At 46.0% G+C, this 22,885-nt stretch overlaps 2 protein-coding genes across 4 annotated transcripts in view; one reads left to right on the forward strand and one right to left on the reverse strand.

The window, feature by feature from the left end:
* Atg16 (Autophagy-related 16) overlaps nucleotides 1-22,885 on the forward strand; it is a 324,538-nt gene that overhangs the window by 76,108 nt on the left and 225,545 nt on the right. The gene's annotated exons all lie outside the window — the stretch shown is intronic.
* neo (ZP and PAN domain-containing protein neyo) overlaps nucleotides 8,504-22,885 on the reverse strand; it is a 73,341-nt gene continuing 58,959 nt past the window's right edge. Inside the window, exons 3-5 of the mRNA XM_014361573.2 lie at nucleotides 16,954-17,290; nucleotides 16,005-16,670; nucleotides 8,504-9,097 (exon numbers count right to left, since the gene is read on the reverse strand). Of these exons, the coding sequence (XP_014217059.2) occupies nucleotides 8,504-9,097; nucleotides 16,005-16,670; nucleotides 16,954-17,290 (1,597 nt within the window). The remainder of the gene's footprint in view (nucleotides 9,098-16,004; nucleotides 16,671-16,953; nucleotides 17,291-22,885) is intronic.

Genomic DNA, 22,885 nt, shown 5'->3' on the forward strand with positions numbered 1-22,885 from the left:
TGGAAAACCAGCATGGGCTTCGTTGGCAACTCGGTTCGGTATATTGTATCACATTTTTCACTTATTTTATTTCCCAGATTCTTCGGCATCAGCACGCAAGGCTGCAAGCCACATTTCTCGAATCGCTCGTATATATACCTACACTGTATTATCTAGGGCATCGTAATTACCTCGAGGCACGGAGTCACGTAGAGCCGTTCGTAAACTCAGCGGTCTTGCGAGCTGAGGCCACGGAATTCGCTTTCGTCGGTGAACAATGTCTCCACCCCAGCTTTTCCCCACATCCCTGCTGAGCTCCGTCTCCTTGCCCCTCCCCCCTCTCCCCGTACCTCATTCCTTCGGAGGAATGACAACTTTTTTTTCGGCCCTTCTTTAAGCTCGACTTAATTTCATGTCCACGAGCGATGCTTGATGCAAAAGAGCGACTATTACTGTGTGCCTACGCCCTACGTCCTCCATCCTTTTTACTGCTCAAACTGCCGATGTCACGACGCGCCTTACCGTTTTTTCCCCTCGTGCTTCGGACAACGCGCGCCTGGAATTCAGCCTTGAAAATTCGATTCTCTTTCCATATCCAAAGCTTTTCTTGTACGAAACCATATTGCGTGTAAATTGGCATGTACTGTACGTATAGTATAAGTATAAGTCCCATCGGCTCGATTGTCGCTCGCCTCAGATTTCTTTGTTCCTGGAGCGCGCATCCCTTGGCTTGGCCAGTACCCAAAGCTCGCAAGTACAACATCTCCTGCTCTTCTCGAAAAGCTCGCGGACGAAGACGTATCTCATTTTTAGCACATCGTTTGTACTTTCACTCTATACGCATGTACTGCGTTAATACATGTGTGGGGCAGTACTGGTTATGTGTAAGTGTACATGATGGGTGGCCAAAAGCCTATACGTGTTCCAAGGTTTGTATACGGGTGCACACCCACAGCTCTCGTCGAGCTTCTCTGTATGCACCTATATACTCTCGTTTTCGTGACATTTTCTTTTCCCTCCTCGATCTACTTCGCCGAGCCATCTTTTCGCACTAAAACCCTCGTTGTTCCGTCGTGCGGCGTGTGGCACTTGCTCAAAGTCAAGGAAACTGATACGATGTCGCCGATGTGCCCCTCCCTCTTCTCCGTCCAGTTCTTCATTCCACTTCAAACAATGCGCTCTTTCATCTATGTAGCAGCCTTTTCCGTACTCGTGGAATATTATTATTTTTTCATTCCATATTATTTTGCCGCTGTGTTAATTCTACGTTTTAAACTCCAATTTTCAACTTTGATGGTTATACCTGTGTATAAAAAAAAATTGTTGTATTATTTTTCTTTACAAATTTATTGATGTAATTTCGTATGAATAATTTCGTACGAATCGTAAAAGGACGAGTAGAGCCTCGGTGACTTGTGCATTGTATGCATGTGCGTAAAAGTTCTCGCGTAAAAGAGGTGCACGCGAAGAAAAATTCAGTTTGAGATTCACGTGAACATGATGTTGCATCGGAATCAGTTTAGTGTCGTCGTAAAATCCGAAATACGCTCGCAAGCTCCCCCGTGTCTAGACGAGGTCGCGCCTCTTTTCTTTCGTTCTAGGGAATCTCGTAAATCCGAATGTGGAATGTTCGAAAAAAAAGGGGAGGTACTCACAGGCATGGAAAAATATGTGTATAGTATGCATTCACCATAATGAAGACAGTGGAGTAAAAATTTTCAAGCGCGAATCCTTCGCTCGTCTCTTGTGAGCTTCTATATACTGCGAAGGCGAATAAAGTCGCGAGATGTCGGCTTTATTAAAAAATAAAACTCTGTCATCCCTTTCGCATCGCAAACAAAAATCTTTTGTTCCCGTGATTCTCGACAAAAGGACCTACAGCGCGCAATAATTATAATGACGATGTGTAAAATATACATATAACGCAGGCAAAAATAATTATTTGAGAACAACAGTGTTTTCTGCAATTGTGTGTGTACGCAACAACTTCAATTTCATCTCGGATTCTCATTCGGCGAGAACGTGACATAATCATCTCTCGAGCGCCATGGCGTGTAGCATCTCCTTTCTCTCGAGACCATAATAAACGTCACTCTCACCGAGATTTGTATTGTATGTTACCTACATTGCTGCAGTGAAAATAATTCATATTTTAATATACATTCCCACGGTTAGCTCTTTCGCTGCCTGCACGAATACAATTTCATTAAAATTTTTTGCTATATATTTCTGTTGTTGTTGGTGTTGTCTTTGTTGTCTTGTTTATTGATGCCGTTCCAACAAACAGCCATGGCATAAATCCCTGGGGGGAATTAGCAACGCGTTAGTTGGCGCACAGCGAAGGAAGTCGAAACAATAAACGAAAGTATCTCCGGTAATGAGGTGGATATATATGTATATATGGGTGTGTGTGTGGGTACTTACTGGCTCGCTCGTTCGCTGGCTTGAAAACGTCGAGTGGCTGGTCAGTTACCTCGAGATAGACATCGGCCCCTGTGCACCTACTCTCTCTCTCTCTTTCTCTCTCTACCTTCCTCCCTGTGGCTGTTGCTACAGTGCAAATAATTGCGCGAGAGAAAAAAAAAGGGAGGGAGAGAGAGAGAGAAAGTCGTTTGACGAAGCAGCATTAGCAACAAACAGAAAAACGGTCCAAGTACAAAGCAAGGAAACGACAACGGAGCCCGAGCCGTGATTCTTCCTGTTACTCTCGCTTTTGCCTTCTGTCTTGGTTTTCCGCTTGGAATTGGAACAGCGTCCGATTAGCTCCTTCTGGCTACTATACCTACTTTAAAAGCTATGTTGCTCGAGGATCTCTCCTGATATATATATTTTTTTTTTTTTTTTCCAAGGCCATCCGATTTTTAGGATAGTCAGTAATAAGCCGTATCAATCTTTATCGCAGACATGCCATTGTTACCATTGTGTCGTTCGTCCCACTATTTATCGTTTTGAAACTTGCAATAAAAATACTACTTTCAAAGTAAAAAGGAAAAAAAGAAACAGAGCACGTGACGACGAAGCGATGAACCTCTGCGTATTCCTGTGGAAATAAAAAAAAAAAAAAAAAAAAAAAAAAAAAAAACAGGACTATGGAAATTGTTGGTGGTATGCAAATATATAATTATACATGGAATGCATTGTGGAGTAATGTGTATGTTGCGGTGACGATGAAAATAAAGAAACGATGCGTTCGTTAGAAAATGAGTTTATTTCTCTGTACCTTATAATCTATGTACAAAGTAACGGTACCGACGTTAACGATGGGTTCAACGCTAGAGATGACTCAATAGTACAAAAGGAGAGACGCACACACGTATAATGTCATTGACAAAACGCTCGCCCAGCATGCACTTTCCGAGCTTCGTAAAACATAAAAAGATAAAATTTACGCCACCCTTTTTTCCTCTCTCTCTCTCTTTTGTTCTTGGTAGTGATACTGTTATCATTGCAATGGTTGCCGCAAAGGTGATGAGAAAAATAACGCTCGGATGCAGTTCTGGGCGAAGGAAAAGAAAAATCGTTACTCGTGCGACGAAAGGGAATGAAAAAAAAAGGACCAGGGAGAGGAGATGAGTTGAGGTGGATAGCGAGACAAAGAAAAAAAAATTGATGGGAAGAAATAATATAATAAACGCATATGCTGACGTATAATTATATATAGTGTTATCTCATATTAATAATAAATAAGCGATGCTGGTGCGCCGATAATGTAAGAATGAGCGCTCGGTGTGCCGGGTAAGCTCTGTACGTGACGATAATCGTGCACTGATGGCGAGGGTATCGCCATTGCAGTAGGGGGGAGGGGGAGAATTTGGAAGGGCTGCGGGCAAAGAATCGAAAATTTAACTTGAAATTTTGTGGGCTGAAGGGTGTTGCGAAAGGTGAGAGGAGGCAGAATTGCGCACGTTAGTCAGGGTACAGAGCAGACTCGAGCTTTTCGAGCGTCAAAAAGTGCTCAGGCGCGCACCTCGGGCTCGAGGACAAGCACCTACGTCTACTACGACGTGCAGACTATGATGGGGGGGTATATTGGTTCATGGAAAATTGTAAGATTCAGGGAATAAAGACGAGGGCAGGCTCGTTGCGGCATTAACTGGCTCGTGCGCCTTTCGGTCGCCAGAGTGAGTTAATGAGTCGTCAATCGGCTTGGCAAAGTGATGTGCTGAATGAGAAGTTCAAACGCGGAGGTGATGAGTCGGAAGTAATGTATATAGGAGAGGGTAAGATTGGTAATTGATAGTATTTTATTGCTCATGAGCTAGAGATTATTTTTTTTTTTTTTAGTACGAGCGGTCGTCCTCGAGCCCAATTTTCGTCTCATTGTTTTATTTTTACTTTACTGTTTTTTTTTTTTTTTGTTTTTTTTTTTTTTGTTTTTTATTTTCTTTTCTTTACTGTATACTTACGTATATTTCATACTCGAGTACATGTATGTTTGTATTTATGTATAATTATTATGTATATAGGCTTGTTTGTTCCTTACGAACGATTATCTCTTATCGCGCAAACGTTGTGTTGCTTCATCTCTCTTGCTTAACTCTTCGTTGATTAAGAATATAAATTTGTTCGTTACATATAGTAGGTATCGTATACACGTTTAATAAACATAATTATTGCTATTACTCTTCTCGTGTCTTCCTCGTAATGATGAAGGAAAAATAATAAAATCAAAGGGTAAATGTGGCCTGGGTGGGGGGAGGTAGGAGAATACGAGGATGATTGGAAAATCCTGTTGGTCGCGCAGTTATCATCGAGTGCGATCAAGTTCGAGGATACATGTTTATCTACTCATTTGTTTATTCGCTCGGCGTGCGGACAAGTTTTCGCCTCCCTCTTTCCCAGTGCTCGATCGACTCGACGAGAAGTGCGTCGACCTACATGTTACTTCAATTCCCAGTCAAGGGTTGAAGCACATCATCATTATCATGAAACTGCTGTTGCTGCGTACACCGTATAATGATACGCGTGTACGCAGCTCAGATTTGCACTGGCGCGACCGGAATACTCGCTTCTTTGAATTGAGAAATTTTCAAAAATTTAGAGGAAAAAAATAGAAAAGAAGAAGCGAGGATCTTGATCGCGTAAGTCGCACTATTTTTTCTCTCCGTATATATATATATATGTAAAATCGCGTCGACGTCGCTCATCCGTGTACACAGTGACAGTGGAGTTGGGGGAAAAGGGAAGTACGAGCGACGCGAAACACGACACAAGAGCACCAGATTACATATTATTATATTAATACGAATACTACGCAAGTGTTTCTCTACTCGTACGTATATTTAAGTACAACACACACATCAGGTATCGTATAATTGCCGGACTTGCGTTAATTTATTGGCTCTACCCTCTTACCACAAGCGTATGGGATATAATAGGTACTTATACTGTTTTAGCTGGGTTGCCGGATCTGCATGGAGAACGAAGGGAAGAAAAAATAATTTGTCACCGGGTTCTCTAGAAAAAAAATTAAATAAAATAAAAATTAAAAAATTGCACCATCGTTGAGTAAAATTTTAACGCTTCGAATAAATCGTCGTTGCTGCCTTTTTTCCCTTCTCCCCCCCCCCCTTTCCTTCCCCATTACAGCGAGTCTTCTTATTGAAGAGGGAAAGATCTTGCGATACTTTTTCAATGCTTTTACTAGGAGCGATCCAACCTACAAACTGGAATCCTTCTTTTCCTCCCCTGCCCCCCGCAAAGCTTTTATCTAAGAATTTATGTATACGATCAGAGACCGGGAGGACGGCGAAACAACTCGTTTGACTAGCCATCGAGCGACCAACGCTTGACAAATGCTTGGAATAAATACGCGAATGCAAACGAAGGAATTAAATCGTAGCTGTGCAGGCACGTTATAAACTGAAAATCAGCCTCAGAATTATTACTGTTATCCTTTGTTATTATTATTATTATTATTATTTCTTTTTTTGTTTTGTTATCATAGTTTCTCGTACATTATTAAACATTGTGTACCATTGTGAAAAATTGGCCTGTTATGCTGTATCAAAGTAACAGCAGCAGCAAAACAAACGCGATTCGCGACGGAAACTCGATCCGAAGCAAAGCTACCACACGCAGGAGGAAACTCGATATTCCGGTCTTTCTTTTTCCCCGCGCGATACCCACGTAATCGCCCGTGCCTCTGCTCTCCGTCCGCATTCGGTGCGCATGTGTATATAATTATTAACGTTATCTCAATTAAAGCCTGGCGGGGGCGCCGGCGTCTCACGTTATGAAAACGGGCTCTGCCGCTGCTGCTTATCGAATTTCACACGCATAGGTGGCCGCGCCTAGTAGAACCGAGGGGAGAGATGGAAGCAAGACACCGCACGATGATGATAAATGCAAAAAAGACGTGTTGCCGAGAGCCGATCACCGGGGGAAAAAACAGGGAAGGCCGACAGAGAGAATAGGGTATATTAGGCAATTATCAATCTAGCCCCGTCGTGCTTCTGTCTCTCCCCTCGATATAATACATCAGCGCATCCCTGCTCTACATACGATGTATACACCGTCTTGGAGATCCTCCGCCGGTCCCCCTCCGAGCACATGGTCTACATAATCACCCCCAATTCCCAATGCTAATTAGGATCCGCGCTTCGGAGCAAATATTCCTCGACCTTCATCACCTTGTGGCCCACCACGCCTCGTCGTGTCTCGCCCTCCCTGTATGGATCTACTGCCTTCCTTTGAAAAGCTCTTCGTCCCTCCCCGTGTATCCCTCGAGGTTCCTTTGATGTTGAACGTGTTGCTGCTGCTGCTGCTTGAAATTCCGACGGAAAGTTTTCCTTTTAATTATTTTACTCGCGTAATATCGCCCGGTAAGTCCAGTGTTTGTAAGATGGTAAAACCCCATTACACCGAATCAAGTGGGTTAAACGTTTCAAAGTGAATCGATAGCCACCTGCAAGATAGATTCGCTGTTCCCTGATTGCGCCTGAAAAAGCGAAATTGTTCCCGTCGATTGGTACGCAACAATTTAATCATAACAAGTAAGAAGACTCGCTGTGGGGAGCAGGTTCACGGGAAAAAGTATTATGAAATAGAAAAAAAAAAAAAAAAAAAAAAAAAAAGGGGGGGGGACCCGACGGTGATCATTGACGACTGGCACGTAAGTAACGTCGAAGTCATCCCCCCTTTGAATTCAACTGCGTGTCGCGACGTGCCGGGGAGGGTTGATCGAAGGGACGAAAGATTCCTTTTGTCGTCTCCTTGGCACGCCGGTACACTACATCGCGAGATCTATTCTCATTGAGGGGGGGGGGGGGGTGAAAGAAAAGAAGCACATTTAAAAAAAAAAAAACGCGTCAAACACACCTTTACGGGGCTTTTGAGCTATACGGTGCTTAAAAATTCCCGGCACGCTTTTGATGGATCCTTCCCTTGGAAGTGACAATACTGTGCTCTCAAGGTCGAGGAGCTGAGGATGTCGGGGAAATATTCATCGTGAGATTTTTCGAAAGCTCTCTCTCGCGCGATGTAAGCACGCTGGTACTGAATCGAATACCTTCACAAAAGCTCAAAAAGCACGATATGTTTTTCTCACGTTGGGAGAATCATTTGTAAATTGTATCCTTATTAAAAGTATTAAAAGTACGTATGTATATATGTATATTATCCACGTTTATCACTCACACGAGCAATGTTGGGGAAGACCAGAGTAAATGATAGGTTTTGATGAAAGAGATAAAAGAAAATTCATCTCAAAATACCTTAATTACATTTGGCTAATTTTAACACTGCGTTATTCTCCCAATATTGCTCGATTGTATCGATATACAATTGTTTCGGCACTCACAAAAAATACAGCACTTGAGGGAAAAAATCGGTATTGTGTCCTACATGGGCGAATCATGTACATATATATATATATATATATATATATATATATATATATATATATATATATATATATATATATGTATATTTTTTTTCTTCATGCCGACTCATCTTCACGGTCCCACTGGAGCCGTTGATCCGAGGCCTTTGTACTCATCGGTCCCTCGGCCGATTCGCCCAAATAGGAAAAATACCTGGATCTTTTCAATAAAGAAGCCGTTCGCACCGACACGTTGCACCAGCATATACACAAAATGCATTACTTTAGAAGATGCAATGTGGTATTATGCCGCGAAGCGAGATACGAGATACAAAGTCGCAGGGCGAGGAGAAAACGAAAGGGAGCCAGCGTCCCTCCGCGTTGCAACGAGCTCCCTTACCTCTTCTCGGCCCTCCGCGGACCTTCGTTCTCGAGTACCTTTTGACCATGTGTCACGTCATCGCGACAACAATGATAATCGAGCTCGGGCGTGCAACGTGTACGCGCGAAAGGCTATATATAATACTCAATGCAGCTGCTACGAAGCGAAACAAACATTACACGTACAAGCGCGCGCTGATCATTCAAGATCATCATGCATACACGACGACAGCAGCAATAGTGTTAATCATGATAATCGTAATAATTTTGCAACAATGATAATGATGATCATTGCGAGCGGCGGGGGGTGGCGACGAGGAGTCAGAAGCGGCGCGAGTAGGCCTGGGCGTCGTAGAGCTTACAAAGACTGTCGGCTCTGCCGCTGTGGAGCCCGGGCACCGACACCGACACCGAGAGGGCCTCCTGGTGCTTGAGGATTTGACGGCGACGCTGCCAGGTGAAGGCCCACGCGGCTATGACGGCTACCTGGGCCACGAGGAACACGCTGCCCGCGACGAGGGCCTCGGCCGTGTTCATGCAGACACCCATGAGGCCCGAAGTGGCGGCTGGCTCGTCGAGCTCCGCGTACACGTCGTCCCCGAGGTGGTTGTTGAGGTGGTGGTGGCTGTTGGTGCCGTTGCCGGGGTGTCGGGCGTGCTCGCGCTGCTCGAAGCCGAACTTGTCGGTTATTTGGATCGACTGGACGAGCAGCAGGTCCTCCCGGAGCTGGGAGGGCGAGGCCGAGCGACGCCTGCGCCTACGCCCGTACGATATGACGGAGCGCAGCTCGCCCGTCGACTCCTCCTGGTCGCACTGGACGGGCTCGCAGCTCGGCATGCACGGCGTCACCAGGGCCCGGAACTGCACGACCTCTGAGCTCGGGAACTTGAAGGCGTCAAAGTGCGACAGCAGGATCTGCGGGACAAAGGTTTCATTATCCGTATAGCTTTGTGTATATGCAACATTGTAGGTAATTAAATCGTGTGTTTGGTCATTGATTTGAAAAAAAAAAAAAAAAAAAAAAAAAGGATCGAGAGTACTCGTACCGTGTCCCCTGTAATGATGGGAAATAATTGTATGAGAGTGCCCCTCTATGCGTACATTCGAGTGACGGTAACTATATACGCACAGATACGACCAAACTACTCGGGGGGGCCTCTCGAAATGCTCCACGATTTGCAGTCCGTGCGTCTGTTCGTTCTCGAGTGGTATACAGACAGTGGAGCACTAACCAGCTCTCTGGATTCCTCTCCACCCTACCCCCCCTCTCTGTTAACTCGGAAATAAAACACAGGGATGAGCGAGAAAATGCGCACGGTGGCCATCACTAGGCACTATATATACCCGTGTATACTCATGGACTTTCGCAATCCGAATCTCTGCTGGCAAATAATGGCAGCGAATGCCGTTTGTATGCGGTTGATGGAGTGGCGGGACTCGGGACAGGAGGGTCGCATTATCCGGCTCCCCGAACGAGAGGGTCGCGTTAGTTGTGCATTTGAAACGAATAAGCAGCCGCTACTCTCGCGGCACGTTCCTCCCGCGAAATTCCGGAAAACACGCGAGCCCTTGAGCCTCCTCGATGCTCTCGTACGTGTATAAGTACATATCTGTAATACGTGGCTCCCGCGGATGCGACTCTGTTTGACTTTTTTTTTTTTTTTTTTTTTTTTTTTTTTTACCGCGTCTGGGCCAAGGGATGGCGAAGGAAAAAAGTAGGGACGAACGGAAACGCAAAACTCGGCAATAACGAGTAATAAAGAGGAAGGGAGGGAGTATATAATATGTACGAGGGATCGTTGAATAGAAATCCAAAGCACACACGTAGCCGTATCTTCGTATCTAAAACAGATCCGCATCGCGGTATCATCGTGCATCTATCTCCGTCCATCTCGGGTGGCTCCGCATGTATACACGTATACACCATAAATACGGCGGTCAGTTCCTTTTCTCTCGCTCGTTGGGTTGCACCACCATAATTTCGCGACCGGCACGCCTCGTTAATTCCCTTAAATCCGCGCGCACGCGATACACAACGAGAGTTAGGATGGTGTACACACACACACACACACACACACACACACACACACACAGGTGTTATGTCTATGCACGTGCACAGGGGTGGACGGGGGAGCACGTATGGGCGCTGTGCTCGACCCGAGCGAATTTACGAGCGAGCGAGAAGAAGGCTCGATATTCCTCGCCGCGGAATCCGGGATAACGCACGGCTCAGAATGCGGATGCGCGCTCGCCCTCCCTCCCTCCCTCTCTTCCCCTCTTTCGTTTCGTGTGTTGCTGATGCGGTGGACACTGCGAGAGCTCTCGCGAGCGTGCGGTCATATGTGCAGCGTTAACTCTCTCTCTTTCTCTCCTCTTCTCTTCTTCCTTGGCACTTGGCACGAAGGGTATTTCTATGATGTTGTACACATATTTCCTATCTATCTATCTATCTATATATATCCGTGTGTATGCATTGCGTGGCTTGTTTCTCCCGCTCTTTATTAGCCGAGATCTTATATGGCGGCAATTATGTGAAATTACGACGGGAAAACGTGAGAAGCGAGAGAGAGTCCCTTGATTTTTTTCTCTCGTCCTTTCCTGTACCTAGACCTACGGTGAAGTAGTGCGACTTTTCTTTTTTTTTTTTCTTTTCCTCTCTCTTTTTCCTTTTGTGACCCATTTTATGGCGATCGTCACGAGCGAAAATCAGTCCCGAGGAAATTCAGAAAAGTGACGACCGATCGCGCGGGACTTGAGTACAAGTTTCCCCGTCCGATTGGATGTAGCAGCGATTTGCTCGTTCGACTCTCTATTGGAGCCAACTAGCCCTGCTTCCATCTATGAATGTTTTTTTTTTTTTTTTTCAAATCGCACAGCTTCCCTATCTCATAAATAATCATACCGGGGGGAGGGAAAATACCGGTTTCCCCCTCAGTGACTGTAAAACTCGTGACTTTGAAAAAAGATCTTGCGACATTAAGTCATCATTGCGCTGCACTTGGTGGAGAGACGAAGGGGACAGAATAAAATATTTATACATATCTGCGTCCTGCGGGCCGATCGAATTTCGAGTGTGATAATCGTACATGCTTGTCTTTCATTTCTTTTTTTTTAATTTATTACAGTATGCAACGCGAGTCGTAACAGCGAAACACATGAAATATATATATATATATATATATATATATATATATATATATATATATATTTTTTTTTCAATCACATTATTGCAACGAACGCGCATCAAGATTAAAATTATCGGGGAAGGTTTATCACGTCGCTCGGGTTTCGAGCGCCAACGACACCGATCCACGCTCGTTTACCGCCACCGCTGCTCGGAGAGTGGAGCTGTATAATCAAGATGTAGTTTTTTTCTTCCTTGGCAATGCAATCACACCGGGTAAGTACACGCGAGTTTAACGGAAAATAACTTTGAACGCTCGACTTCCGTCCGAACCGTGCGATTTAGCGACACGCGTCGTCTCGGCTGTGTTCCGGAAAAAGGGTCTTCGAGAGTAAATTATAACACAAGTACGTTGATTAATAGTGTTTTTTCTTATGTAAAATAAATAATATCGAGCCAACCTTTATTGAAAAGTCGCCGATGTGTCGGATCGGATCAGACAGTCGTGTCACATCGTGAACGCGTGCCGGAAATGGAAGAGCCACTCGAGCCGCGTAAGCTCCCATTTTTGTGCGGTTGAGCGGCCGGTGGGCCCACTCGACCCGCGGCAACATTTATTTCCCAAAGAAACACACCGAGAGGGGAGGCCTCGAGAAAAATGCTTTCAATTTCATTCAAAGCAGCCGCCACCGACGCCTTGCGCGTGACTAACATACGGCCCGAGGTTGGCACGGTGCTTCGGCGGTGGGAAACGAGTTTCCGCAAATTTTCCGAGGAAGCACGCCGGAAGAGCAGCCCCCCCCCCCCGCCTTTTCTCATTTTTCTTGGGCGCCGGTTAATAAAATCGAGCGCGCGTGTACACACAAACACGTTTATGGGCACGAGAAAGATGCCCATCCTTGCGGCCCCTTGGGATTTATGTTGGCTGCACTTGTACGCTTCCTGCTTTCCCTCCCCCTCCAATCCCATCCACTTGTGACCGCTCCGCGATATTTCATCCAGCAGGGGGGAGGGCGCGAGAGGATCAACGCAAGGTTGTGTGGATTTTATCAATGGCGCTGTTGCGGTGGCGTCCCTTCGAATGATTGCATTTTCTCTTTTGTCCGCGTTTGTCTCTTAAATCGACGAATTCGACCGGATATTTGGAGCCCAGTCCCGCCGAGGGACACGACCGAACTGCATTTGTCGTGGCGAGCCTTACTTCCGCGACATACATCAAACAAGCGCGGGCGGACTGTGGGATGGGTCTGGAAGTTCCGATAAAGCAGCCCATTCCTCGTAAATATCATCGCCCAGCCTTGCAGGTCTGATCTCTATTTGCGGAGCTTCTTTCCTGCTTTCCCGGCTGCATCATACATTGCCTCGTATTTTTTTTTTTTTTTTTTTTTTTTTTTTTTTTTTTTTTTTTTTTTTTTTCACACTACGACTGTAATTTCCCACACCATACAGCACTATTCCCGCGAATGACATACCTAGTGGTTCCCTTTAGAGTTAAACCTGCGCTCGTGTAATGGTCCCTCTGTTATTTCATTTATTCGCGGCACCTGTTATACGCCTGTACAGTCTAGTGTGCGTGTATGTGTATCATATTAGATTGCGCTTCGTGTACTTTCGATTTCCAATACTTGCTTATTGGAAAATGAAGTATGCGCGGTATGTACGGGAGGGGGGGGGTAGTTTCAATGCGCGTTGGTGTTGTTGCGTGATGCGTACAATACACGCCGGCTGTATGTATATTTTCCCGCGATAAGTTTTGCAAACAATGGTACTCGGGACTCGGGCATAGTTGAAATTTGGATCATTATTTAACGTCACAATATATTGCATGTATTAAGTATGCGGTGTGGCGTATGAAGTTTTAATACGCGGTCAATCGAGGGGGTACGGACGACGCCTCGGTATACTTTTGCAAAGTTTATATATATTATATTAGTCCCAAACAGAGCACTACGTGTTCGATCGTAAGCAACAAAGTTTACCAACTAAAGTTGAGTGTTATTATCGAAAGTTACTCTGCTCATGTGTACGTGTGTACATGTACAGATGGATAAACTACAGCATCATGTGCTTAACTAAGAATAAGTACCTACCCATACGAAAATTCATACAATTTTACAGCTAAGCTGTCCATGGTACCCCGATCGGTCCATCTTGTAGAAATGCTCAGTCAAAATACGGTAATTAGCCAACGTGCGTCGTGTGTATTTCTCCTGTGTTTTTCCGAGAGAGAATATTTGCGATCGGCACGCGTCCGCTCGCGGCACCATGATCCTACCGCGCCAACACACGGGGGTCATAATTACAGCACCAACAAACGACGAGCCTGTGTAGCATCCGCGCGTCGTCTTAGTCCGCATACGGGACGAGGAAGGGGGGGGGTGGCAAGGGACCCGCGAGGTGTTAATTATAGCCGTGTATGGCTTGTTAAACGTGGGCCTCTTGGCTCGGGCGAAAACGAATGAGCCCGTCTCGCCGTGTCCCGGATCAGCTTGCACTCCCCGGCTGCCTACGGTATTGCTTGTTAATGAAGCAATATTGTGTCTCCTCTACCGCTCTCTCACGCTCGCGGTACCGTTGCCATACATCAGATGCGACGTTTTATCAGCCGCGGACAGGAGAATTAAGGAGCGGAAAGGAGAACGCGCGTGTGCGCTGCACGTACAAAGAATGGCGTGGTGGGTAGGGAGGGGAGGGGGGAGAAAGGCAAAATCTCGAATTGTAATTTTCCTCGGGCTGTCGAGGATTTTTCTCGCTTAAAATGTCAGTTGCTCGCGGAGACGCTCGCGTATACGTGACTCTCGTTTCGCTTTGTGAGCTTTTCCGGTGGTACTTTATACATATATATATATATTCTCCTCTCGGGCAAAGTCGTCGCGCTCGCGCGGGCGTGAAATTTTTTTAATGGAAAAGAACACTCGCCTCTCGACGAGAGACCAGTTTAAAATTCAACCCTTCCCTCGTTTCGCTGCTCTATACTCTAATTTTTTTTTTCTCCTTTACTTTCATCCCCCTCTTTCTTTTAGCTGTGAGCGCGTGTGTGTTCTCGGGTAATTACAAGGCAAATTATTTAACTCTCGTAGATTTTTTTTTTCTTTTCTCCCTCCCTAGGGCCGGGAAACGATGATGTTTCTTCGAATGAACATCGCGTATACCTGCACCATGGCGGTCCTAACGAGATGTTTACGTTTCTTCCTTCGCAACATCGAGTGCCCATCTAGCCATCATTCGGTCTAAATGTTTGAGGGGATTTTCTTCGCCCCCACTTTTTTTTTTTTTTTTTTTTTTTTTTTTTTTCAAGCCCTCGTTAGAAATTTTTTCTGTACAGCTGGCTTTTTATTCCGCGTTTTACCTTTAAATGGAGGCCACCGTTTCGAGAACCTTGGCCCGAGGGCCCCTTTTAGGTTCGTTTAACTCGGTAACGGAGTCTCACCGACAATTCACCCTCATTAGCAAGAAATCCGCGAGATCATTGGATCGCCACCGCATCGAGCAAAAATATTACCCTCTGGCTGACAAATGGGCAGTAAAAGTGGGGGTAGGAAGGAACAGTCGCCTTTTCATCGCGTTGTAGAATCCTGGATGGCTGTAGGTACGCATGCAAAGACGTGAAAAAAAAACCGCGACTTCCCTGTCGAAATTAATAAGCGCGAATAGTCTGCCGGATAGCGCGTCTCTCGCTCTGCTCCTGCCGGGGGTGAAAAGCGCGAGTCGATGAAACGCGTTACGTGCAGACACGGCGCGTCCCCTCTATTCGCCGTGCTCTTATTTCCGCGTGGAGGAAATGATGGAGGATGAGATCGTGCTTCTGCGAACAAACTACCCCCCGCTTCCACTGCCGATTTCGCATTTTTATGGCGACGATGATGATAATCGCATATTACACATCAGGCGTCGTTGCGTCGACGCAGGTGAATCGGCCGCCCCCTCGCACCGGCACGCGTCATTAAATCCACCGGCTTGATTGATTAGCCCGAGACGAACGATCGTTAACCAGCTGAGATTTTTTTTTTCCTCCTCTCCTTTTCCGATCCTCTGCTTGTGGCGAGTTGTATGTTTGTATGATATATACACACACAGAGGTACGCGCACACCTTTATGCACAAACACGCGTACATTGGACGCGTGCGCTCGCAACGGTGCAACGTCATTCCTCGCCTACGGCTCCTTATCGTCATTACAATTTACACTTGGCACTATTAATCACCCCGCTCTTGATCCGCTCTTTCTTACCCCCCCCCCCAGCTCCTCTCGCGCGAGTATTTACGGACTCATTATTTTTGCCAACGCTAGTCATGATTACTTCGGGATGATTTTTTGGTTCATTTATTTGTTTTTTTTTTTCCTTTGCTCCAACTCCACCTAAGCATACCCCATACACTCCGATCGCGTCATGATTTACTCGTACAGGTACGCGACGAGAATTATAATTAGCAATCGCTCGCGGGCTTAGATTTCGATGTTGAATATCTATATACATAATTTACGATGATGGGCATCAGAGTATGTACCGAGAGTTGGAAACCGATTTGAATTTCCGTGATTTGGTTGAGGAAGGGAGGGAGGGGCGCGTATATAATTTGTAATTTATCAATTGCGCGCCGCGGGAGGACTAACATGCCCGATGGCGAGAGCTGATGTTTACGATGAATGAAAGGATGAAAACGGGGGGGGGGGAGTAATTACAAGACACAAACTCACTTTGCCGGAGGTGGATGACTTGTAGAGAGGACCCATGATGACGTGGTCGGTGGGGCAGCCCCTCGAGTCGATGAGGACGATCTCGCTGGAGTCCACGCCGTCCATGGCGACGAGCTCCCGGACAAAGATCTCGTAGGGACTGTTGGGGTCGAGGATCTCGAATTTGAGGGCGAGCGGGTCGCCAACTTCGGCCGATGGTATGGCCTCGTTGCCGCTGCGGTCGGTTATCTTCATGGCCACGTTGGGCGAGTCGACGACCACCTCCTCGGTCAGCACGGGGTTGATGTCGCGATGGACCCCGAGGTCGACCTCGTTCGACACGGTCTTGTTGGTCAGGTCGTATTGGCAGGTGACGGCCAGCCCGAGGTCCGAGCTCGTGACTATCGTGTCGTGGTGTTGGATTATCACGTCGTTCAGGTAGCGGCCGAGGCCCTGCTGTTTGACGTTGCACTCGAGATCGTCGTAGGCCATGCGCAGCTCAAATTCGAGGGCGCCTTTGACGTCCTGTACGCACGAGTTGGGCGAGCCCTTGGCGTACACTTTGCCGTTGAAGAGCTTGCTCGTCTGGATGCGCGCCACCATGTCCCCGGCCAGGCAGTCTATGGATACATTGTAGCACGAGCTCAGCTCGTAAGTCGAGGCCTCGGGTACGTCGAGGTACGGCTCCTGCGTGGGTGTATTCTCTCGTTATGTTTTTTTTTTTTTTTAATTTTTTTTTTTTTTTATTCATTTAGTCATCTAAATTTTTTCGCTCAAACGGCAACAACGAAATTTCAGTTTACACGAAAGAAAAAAAAAAACTGAGCAACTTTCAGACAGCTCTGATATTGATGAAAAATAATTGCTCATTTAATTAGTAACCAATTAAGTTGTGCTTTGATGCTTCGTGCTGTTTGATGTGAAAAATTTGTCAATAAAAGAGGGGCTATCGATTGGTCTTAAAGCTTACCTGTATGTCGGACAAGGTAGCTCTGGCATGATGACTCAGCCGGCAGACCATGTCACCAGTATCACCGTAGTCGTAAGAGTGACACCGGAACGGCGAATTGAGGCAAAGCTCGCGGCACTCCTCGGTTGTAGCGACGTCCTGGTAAACCGAGTCGACGGTCTTGAGGATGCGACCCGTGATTTTTTTGAACTCGCACAGTTTGACGGGCTCGTCCACGCAGTGATTTTCGAGGTAGTCGACGCCCTTGACTGCCTCCAAGGCCCCGGAACCAGCCACGGTCAGTCTGTCCATGTCCGAGAGTTCGCACGCTCCCGTTGCGTTAACGTAGTTAGCGGATCTGCAACGAAAATAAAACAAAATGCTTTCTTTATTTCATATGTATTTTCTGGTTGTTTTTTTTAATTTTTTTATTTTTTATTTATTCACCACATTCCAACGGATATGTGTTAAACATTGTTTTCATACCGTACAAGCTTCGTCTCTTAACAGAGTAAATCTCTTTTTTGGCCCAAGTATAATTTGGATGATCAGCAGATGCGTAGGCAGATTTCATTCGCACACGGATGAATTAAATTGTAGGATCAATAGTGTGGGCGTAAGGGCAAAAATATATGCGTGCGTGCGCATATATATATATATATTTCCCATAGCCATAGTGCATGTACTACACAGTGAGTAGGTGTGTATCCTCGTGAGAGCTTAATGCTCTGAGACATCAGAGAGCCCATGCACGTCATTTCTCTCGCGCGCGCTATTAATCTTGTCCCCTTGATACTCGCCCCTCCCATCGCTCGGGAATTTTCGCGCTGGGCTTGCGGGGCTAATCGAGTACCAGGCTCGGGAAGAGAGCATAAGGGAGAGGAGGCACCCTCGAGAGCTCATATGCCCGCGATTAATGAATTAATCCTCCTCGGCCGACGCGAAATTGACGCCCGAGTCTTTTTTTTTCCCTCCGTTTTTTGCCTTTACAAGCTCCCTTTCCCCGAGAAAGACGGAGTTGGTGGCAACTTCTCAAGGGTACAATGCTGATCTTTGTGTTTGGCGGAAATTAGAGCTAACGAGCGCAGCGGAGGAATCGCACTCGCGCAAGACAAACGCAATGCTAATTGAGTATACGTATATGCACACAAGCGTCAGCCAGAACTCTCCTCGCGGGCGACGTAATGCGTGCGTGTTATTACAGTTTGTGCTAATGGAAAGATCAAGCTCGGGCGCACGAAGGCCTTATTATACCGAAGCTCTCGTGTGCATATATATATACATGCACTTGGCTGGCTCGGGAATCGCTGCTGATGACTTGTGCATATTTCGTTAGGGCACTGTTGGGTGAATTCACGCGATTATTCAATTGCACGATAAACGCGCGAGTGTACGTATGAGCGCCACCGTATAGCTGGGTAATATTGGCTCTGGCACTGTAAATTAACAACCCGTTTACGTTGTTTTTACGAGTCACACACGTAATATACGCGCAAGTAAAGTATGTAAATCTTACATTATCGTTTTAATCAATGCTATGCCCTGCTTGTGCGTTGTATGGCTGTATGTAATCCATTGTTATTATTATTATTTATTTTTAATTTTTTTTTTTTCCGCTAAAAATACCACTTTTACTAATGAAAATTAAAAAAGTACAACTTTTGTCTACGGCGAAGCTGTGGGTTGGATCTCGAGAATGACTTTCTCTTAATGATTCGCATAAAGGAACGACTTGATAAAAGCTGCAGTTTTTTTTTTTCATCCGCGACTCTTTATTGTGAATTTAAAGAAAGAAGGAAAAACGACGACGCGGTGAGTGGGGGAAAGAGTCACCAGAGAGGGAATAAGTATATAAAAACATAAGAAAAGCCGAGAGAAACGAGCGAACGAATTCAGGAGAAAAGAAAAAGTCTACATCGTTTTATGAGCCACGGAGTTGGCCTCATTATTCCGTGCTGTTGCCGCGCGAGCTTTGCAAAAGACCGGATCGCAGTAAAGCTTCAGGTATTATATGGAAGTCCCTACCTATCTTTCATCGTCGCGGCGCGCAACTGCGGCATAAGCAGCGCAGTATAGTGCACTTGAATGCGAGCGCGGAAAAGGGAAAAGAGGGGAAAAGGAGGTTGACACGGAAAAGTGGATGGAAGCAGAGACGGCACGAAGGGGGGAAGGAGCAAATTGATTTCGCGTCTCGCCCGTCATCGATTCGGGATTATGTTGCTCTAAGACCTGAATAATATTCATGAACAGCCTCCCCCTCCCTCCTCCGTTATGATTTCAATATACCCTCGTTCTTGCGGTGGCAGCGACGTACACACTCGAAAAATCCCGGTCCCCTACACCGATGGTAGTTTTTATAATATCCCAGCCTTCATAAACTGGATTGCCTATATAATCGAATGCCCCGACCTTAAGTTTCGCGCGCTCTACATATATATATATATATATATATATATATATATATATATATATATATATATATATATATATATATATATATATATATATACCTCTCTCGTTTAGCCCCTTTTTTTCACTCTCTCTTGCTCTTGCCTCCTTCACGAAAAGCTCTGCGTAATCGTACTCTTATTGCTCATCTTTGAATTCAGCCTAGATTTTTTTTCTCCTCCGTTCTTCCTCCGTTCGTTTCAATGAGGGAATTTCGATCAAACTGCACAAATGCCGAACATGCAGAGGAGAAAAATCGCTCTACGCGAAGTACAGCTAAGCAGATTATCGATACGCTGTATGTACTGTTGGGGAACTCGTTAAAATGACTACCGATCGCAAATCGCGAAATCGGTAATTAACGAGATTTCGTTGAGTTTTCAAGCACGTATATACCGTAGCCGAAAAACAATGGAAGTTTGGTAAAATCGCGTGACAACGTGATGGCACTTGATCAACTTTACCGGGCAAAAAGTTTTCCATCGGGAAGAAATTTTAATTTTCCAGTCAGACGTCGAAGGCGATGTCGCAACTTTGATGCTGGACGACCCATCCGCTTGCTCCGGGGCAGAAAACTTGTAGCAAACTATTTCGAACAAATGATAAGACAAAAAGAGGCCACGAATCTCAACGAGTCGAGCAAGGATGGGACGGAAAAAAAAATTCGGAAAGCAAGTACGAAAAGAAAGAAAAAAAAAGAGGCGCTGCTGGAAAAGAATTGCAATTGGCTCGTTCTGCTGCATCTCAATGGATCTCGGATTATACCTCGGCACGGCTTCGCATTTGCTTTTTGCGGTTTATGGATGCTGGAGGCAGAAATCACGACTCCCGCTCTCTTTTTTCCCCCGACACAACTTTATTTACCTAATGATGTTACAGTGTTATTTCAAGTCTTTTTTCCTCACCGACTTATTCGATCACCAATGCCATTTCATTTATCTCTGTACAAACTACCACACTTTTTGTTCATAACGTGTTGGTTAAGATTTCACTGGAGAAAAAAACAAAAAACAAAAACGTTTAAGCTACAAGAGGAAAAGCAATGTGCCCAATAGATTACCAAGCAAAGCACAACAACTCTTTATGTTTGATGATTCTCTGGACACAGTAATCCATAATTTAAATAACAAAGTCGTGGGTAGAGGACAAGAGAAAACGAACAATCCCAAGGAGCTAGAGGATCAAGAATAGGACTCTGAGATAATACATCTGCAGAGTTAAAAAATAGAAAAAGAGAGAGAAAGAGAAGGGACCTCTGAACTCTATTACACGGTGCAGGCACTCTGGGGCGCCTCCTTCATTAATCACCGAGCCGCGGTACGCACAGGCTCTCACGTGCACGCATCGACTTTCATTCGTGCTTAGCCTATACCTCGCTCTCGGTTTCTGATCCGCTCGCACATTTATCTACTCCTCCTCTTTGTCCTCCTACTACTTTTTTTCTTTTTCTCTTCTGTATTTTATTTTTTCACCCTCGGCAAATCTCTAGCTATTACTCCGCGGAGCATGGAAGCGCAGTGTCTCATCCTGTGTCCCCGTCGACGTCGCCCGCGTGTACGCGATCCCGTGATGCATCGCCGGATGCGCCACCCCCCTCCGTACTCCTCCGTATGCCCCGGCAGACAGACCCAACGTCCTCCCGACAAATGGCCCACAATTACGCACGTGTGCCAATACACGACCATCCATCCCCCCCCACCCCTCCCCTTTCTTCTTCCATCGCTGGATATCCATACAGTATATACCCTCATCCTCTTGTATCTGCATTCCGTGAGCTTTGGCTGCCACTGCGCGGCTATCCCGGCGTTTGTCTTCCTCCTCTGGGAAAATACCGGGCAATACGACCCGTCGAGGGTAATTTTAACCAACCAGTGGCCCCCGCATATATGGAGGGCGAATGGCCGAGGAGAGCGAAATGAAAGGGAGTAGGTGTACAGCGTATGCGCAAACGCAAGAATATAGGTAAGCAAAACGAAAAAAAAAAAAAAAAAAAAAAAAAAGGAAAACCTTTGCACGTCGCGTCCTCCAATTTGTCTCTTGGGCGCGGCCGTTTGTTTTCTTCCTTTCCCCCTTTTTCGAGACATATTCTCGCGTGTCCTCCCTCCCCCCCCCTCACAACCACTGCAGAACGAGCGTTGTTGTATTGCGCGGGCGAATCTGATATTCGGCCGCGTCCATTCGCTCTCTATTTTCTTTCGTTTTCGCCCGTCGTCACGCTCGACCGTCAAATTAATCTCTCGAGGTCGCCGCTCTCTCGCATCTGCCTTGTTTTTTTGTCGCGCGAAATTGCTTTGTACGCATAGGATCATTTGTTTTGTTTACCCAAAAACTGCTTAACGTATGATGCATCAAATACACGAGGAGGGGCGAAAGAGAGAGAGAGAGGGAGAGAAAACATTGTATCGTCAACCAATTACCGCGGGAGAATCAGAGACGTGTTTATGGTAGGGGAACTCGTTAAGGCGTTGGTCTCGATGTCCGATGGGAGAATACGAGCTCGATGGGAGTAAGACGGAAACAGTAGGTATGAGGTGTGCAGGTACAGTGCAAGAGAGGCGAGAGGGTCTAATCGGGCGCGCGATGTAATTACGATAACGTTAATGTCGGGGAGTAGTGGTGCGCGCTCCTTCTCTCTTTTGCGGCCGAGAGGGAAAAGAGGGTGAACGGAGAAAAGGAAAGGGACGAGATAAAGACCATCAAAGAGAGTAACAGGTGCTCCCGAGTTTCGGTCTAACACAGATCTCGTTACCACCTTCTCCCCCCATCGTCTACGGAGTTTCGTAGGAGGGAGGGGGGGAAAAAATCCAAAGAATCGATTTCATTAACGACGAAAAGCTGAAGTACAAAGCCAGTGAAATTCACGATGATTACGGCGCGAAAGGGTTACGGAGGAATCAGTTATTCGCCATCGGGATACGCGTGCAATTAATGCTCATGGTTTTCCATTTTATTTGTATACGAGCTAGTACATATGTACGTATAAAAAACATGAATAATTGACAAATTACGTTTTACCCGGACGCGAGCAACAATCATCAATATATTCATATTTACGGACCGGCCAATGAGTTACTTTTCGATGCACATAGTATACGTGGGTAATATAATTCATGGCGCGGCCGCGGAAAAGCAGCCGATGTAAATAAACGCGGGCATCGTCTGTCATGCTCCTCGGCCTGGATTGTCGATCGGACCACCACCAAACCGAGCCACCGGCTCTAATTAATACAAATACCCGTACACACCGGCAGAGCTCGGGTCTAATGAATCGCTGCTATACCGCCCTCCGATATTGCCAATTAATTACTTATATCGCCGGATTAACATTTATGCTAAATCCACCTCAAACGGGAGTAGTAGGTTGCGCCGCGCCAATTTCACGCGCATACCAGCGCGTGTGCGTGTGCATAAAGTACAACACCGATACACTATATAAGCGCTGGAATCGTCGTCGCGTCGATAAATTCGCTCGACTTATCGGCAGGCACTTTTGAGGTTAGCCAGC

This window comes from Copidosoma floridanum, unplaced genomic scaffold, assembly GCF_036245765.1.
Source record: "Copidosoma floridanum isolate Cflo_tuat_1 unplaced genomic scaffold, Cflo_Japanese_pri ptg000009l, whole genome shotgun sequence".
Taxonomy (NCBI): Eukaryota; Metazoa; Arthropoda; class Insecta; order Hymenoptera; family Encyrtidae; genus Copidosoma; species Copidosoma floridanum.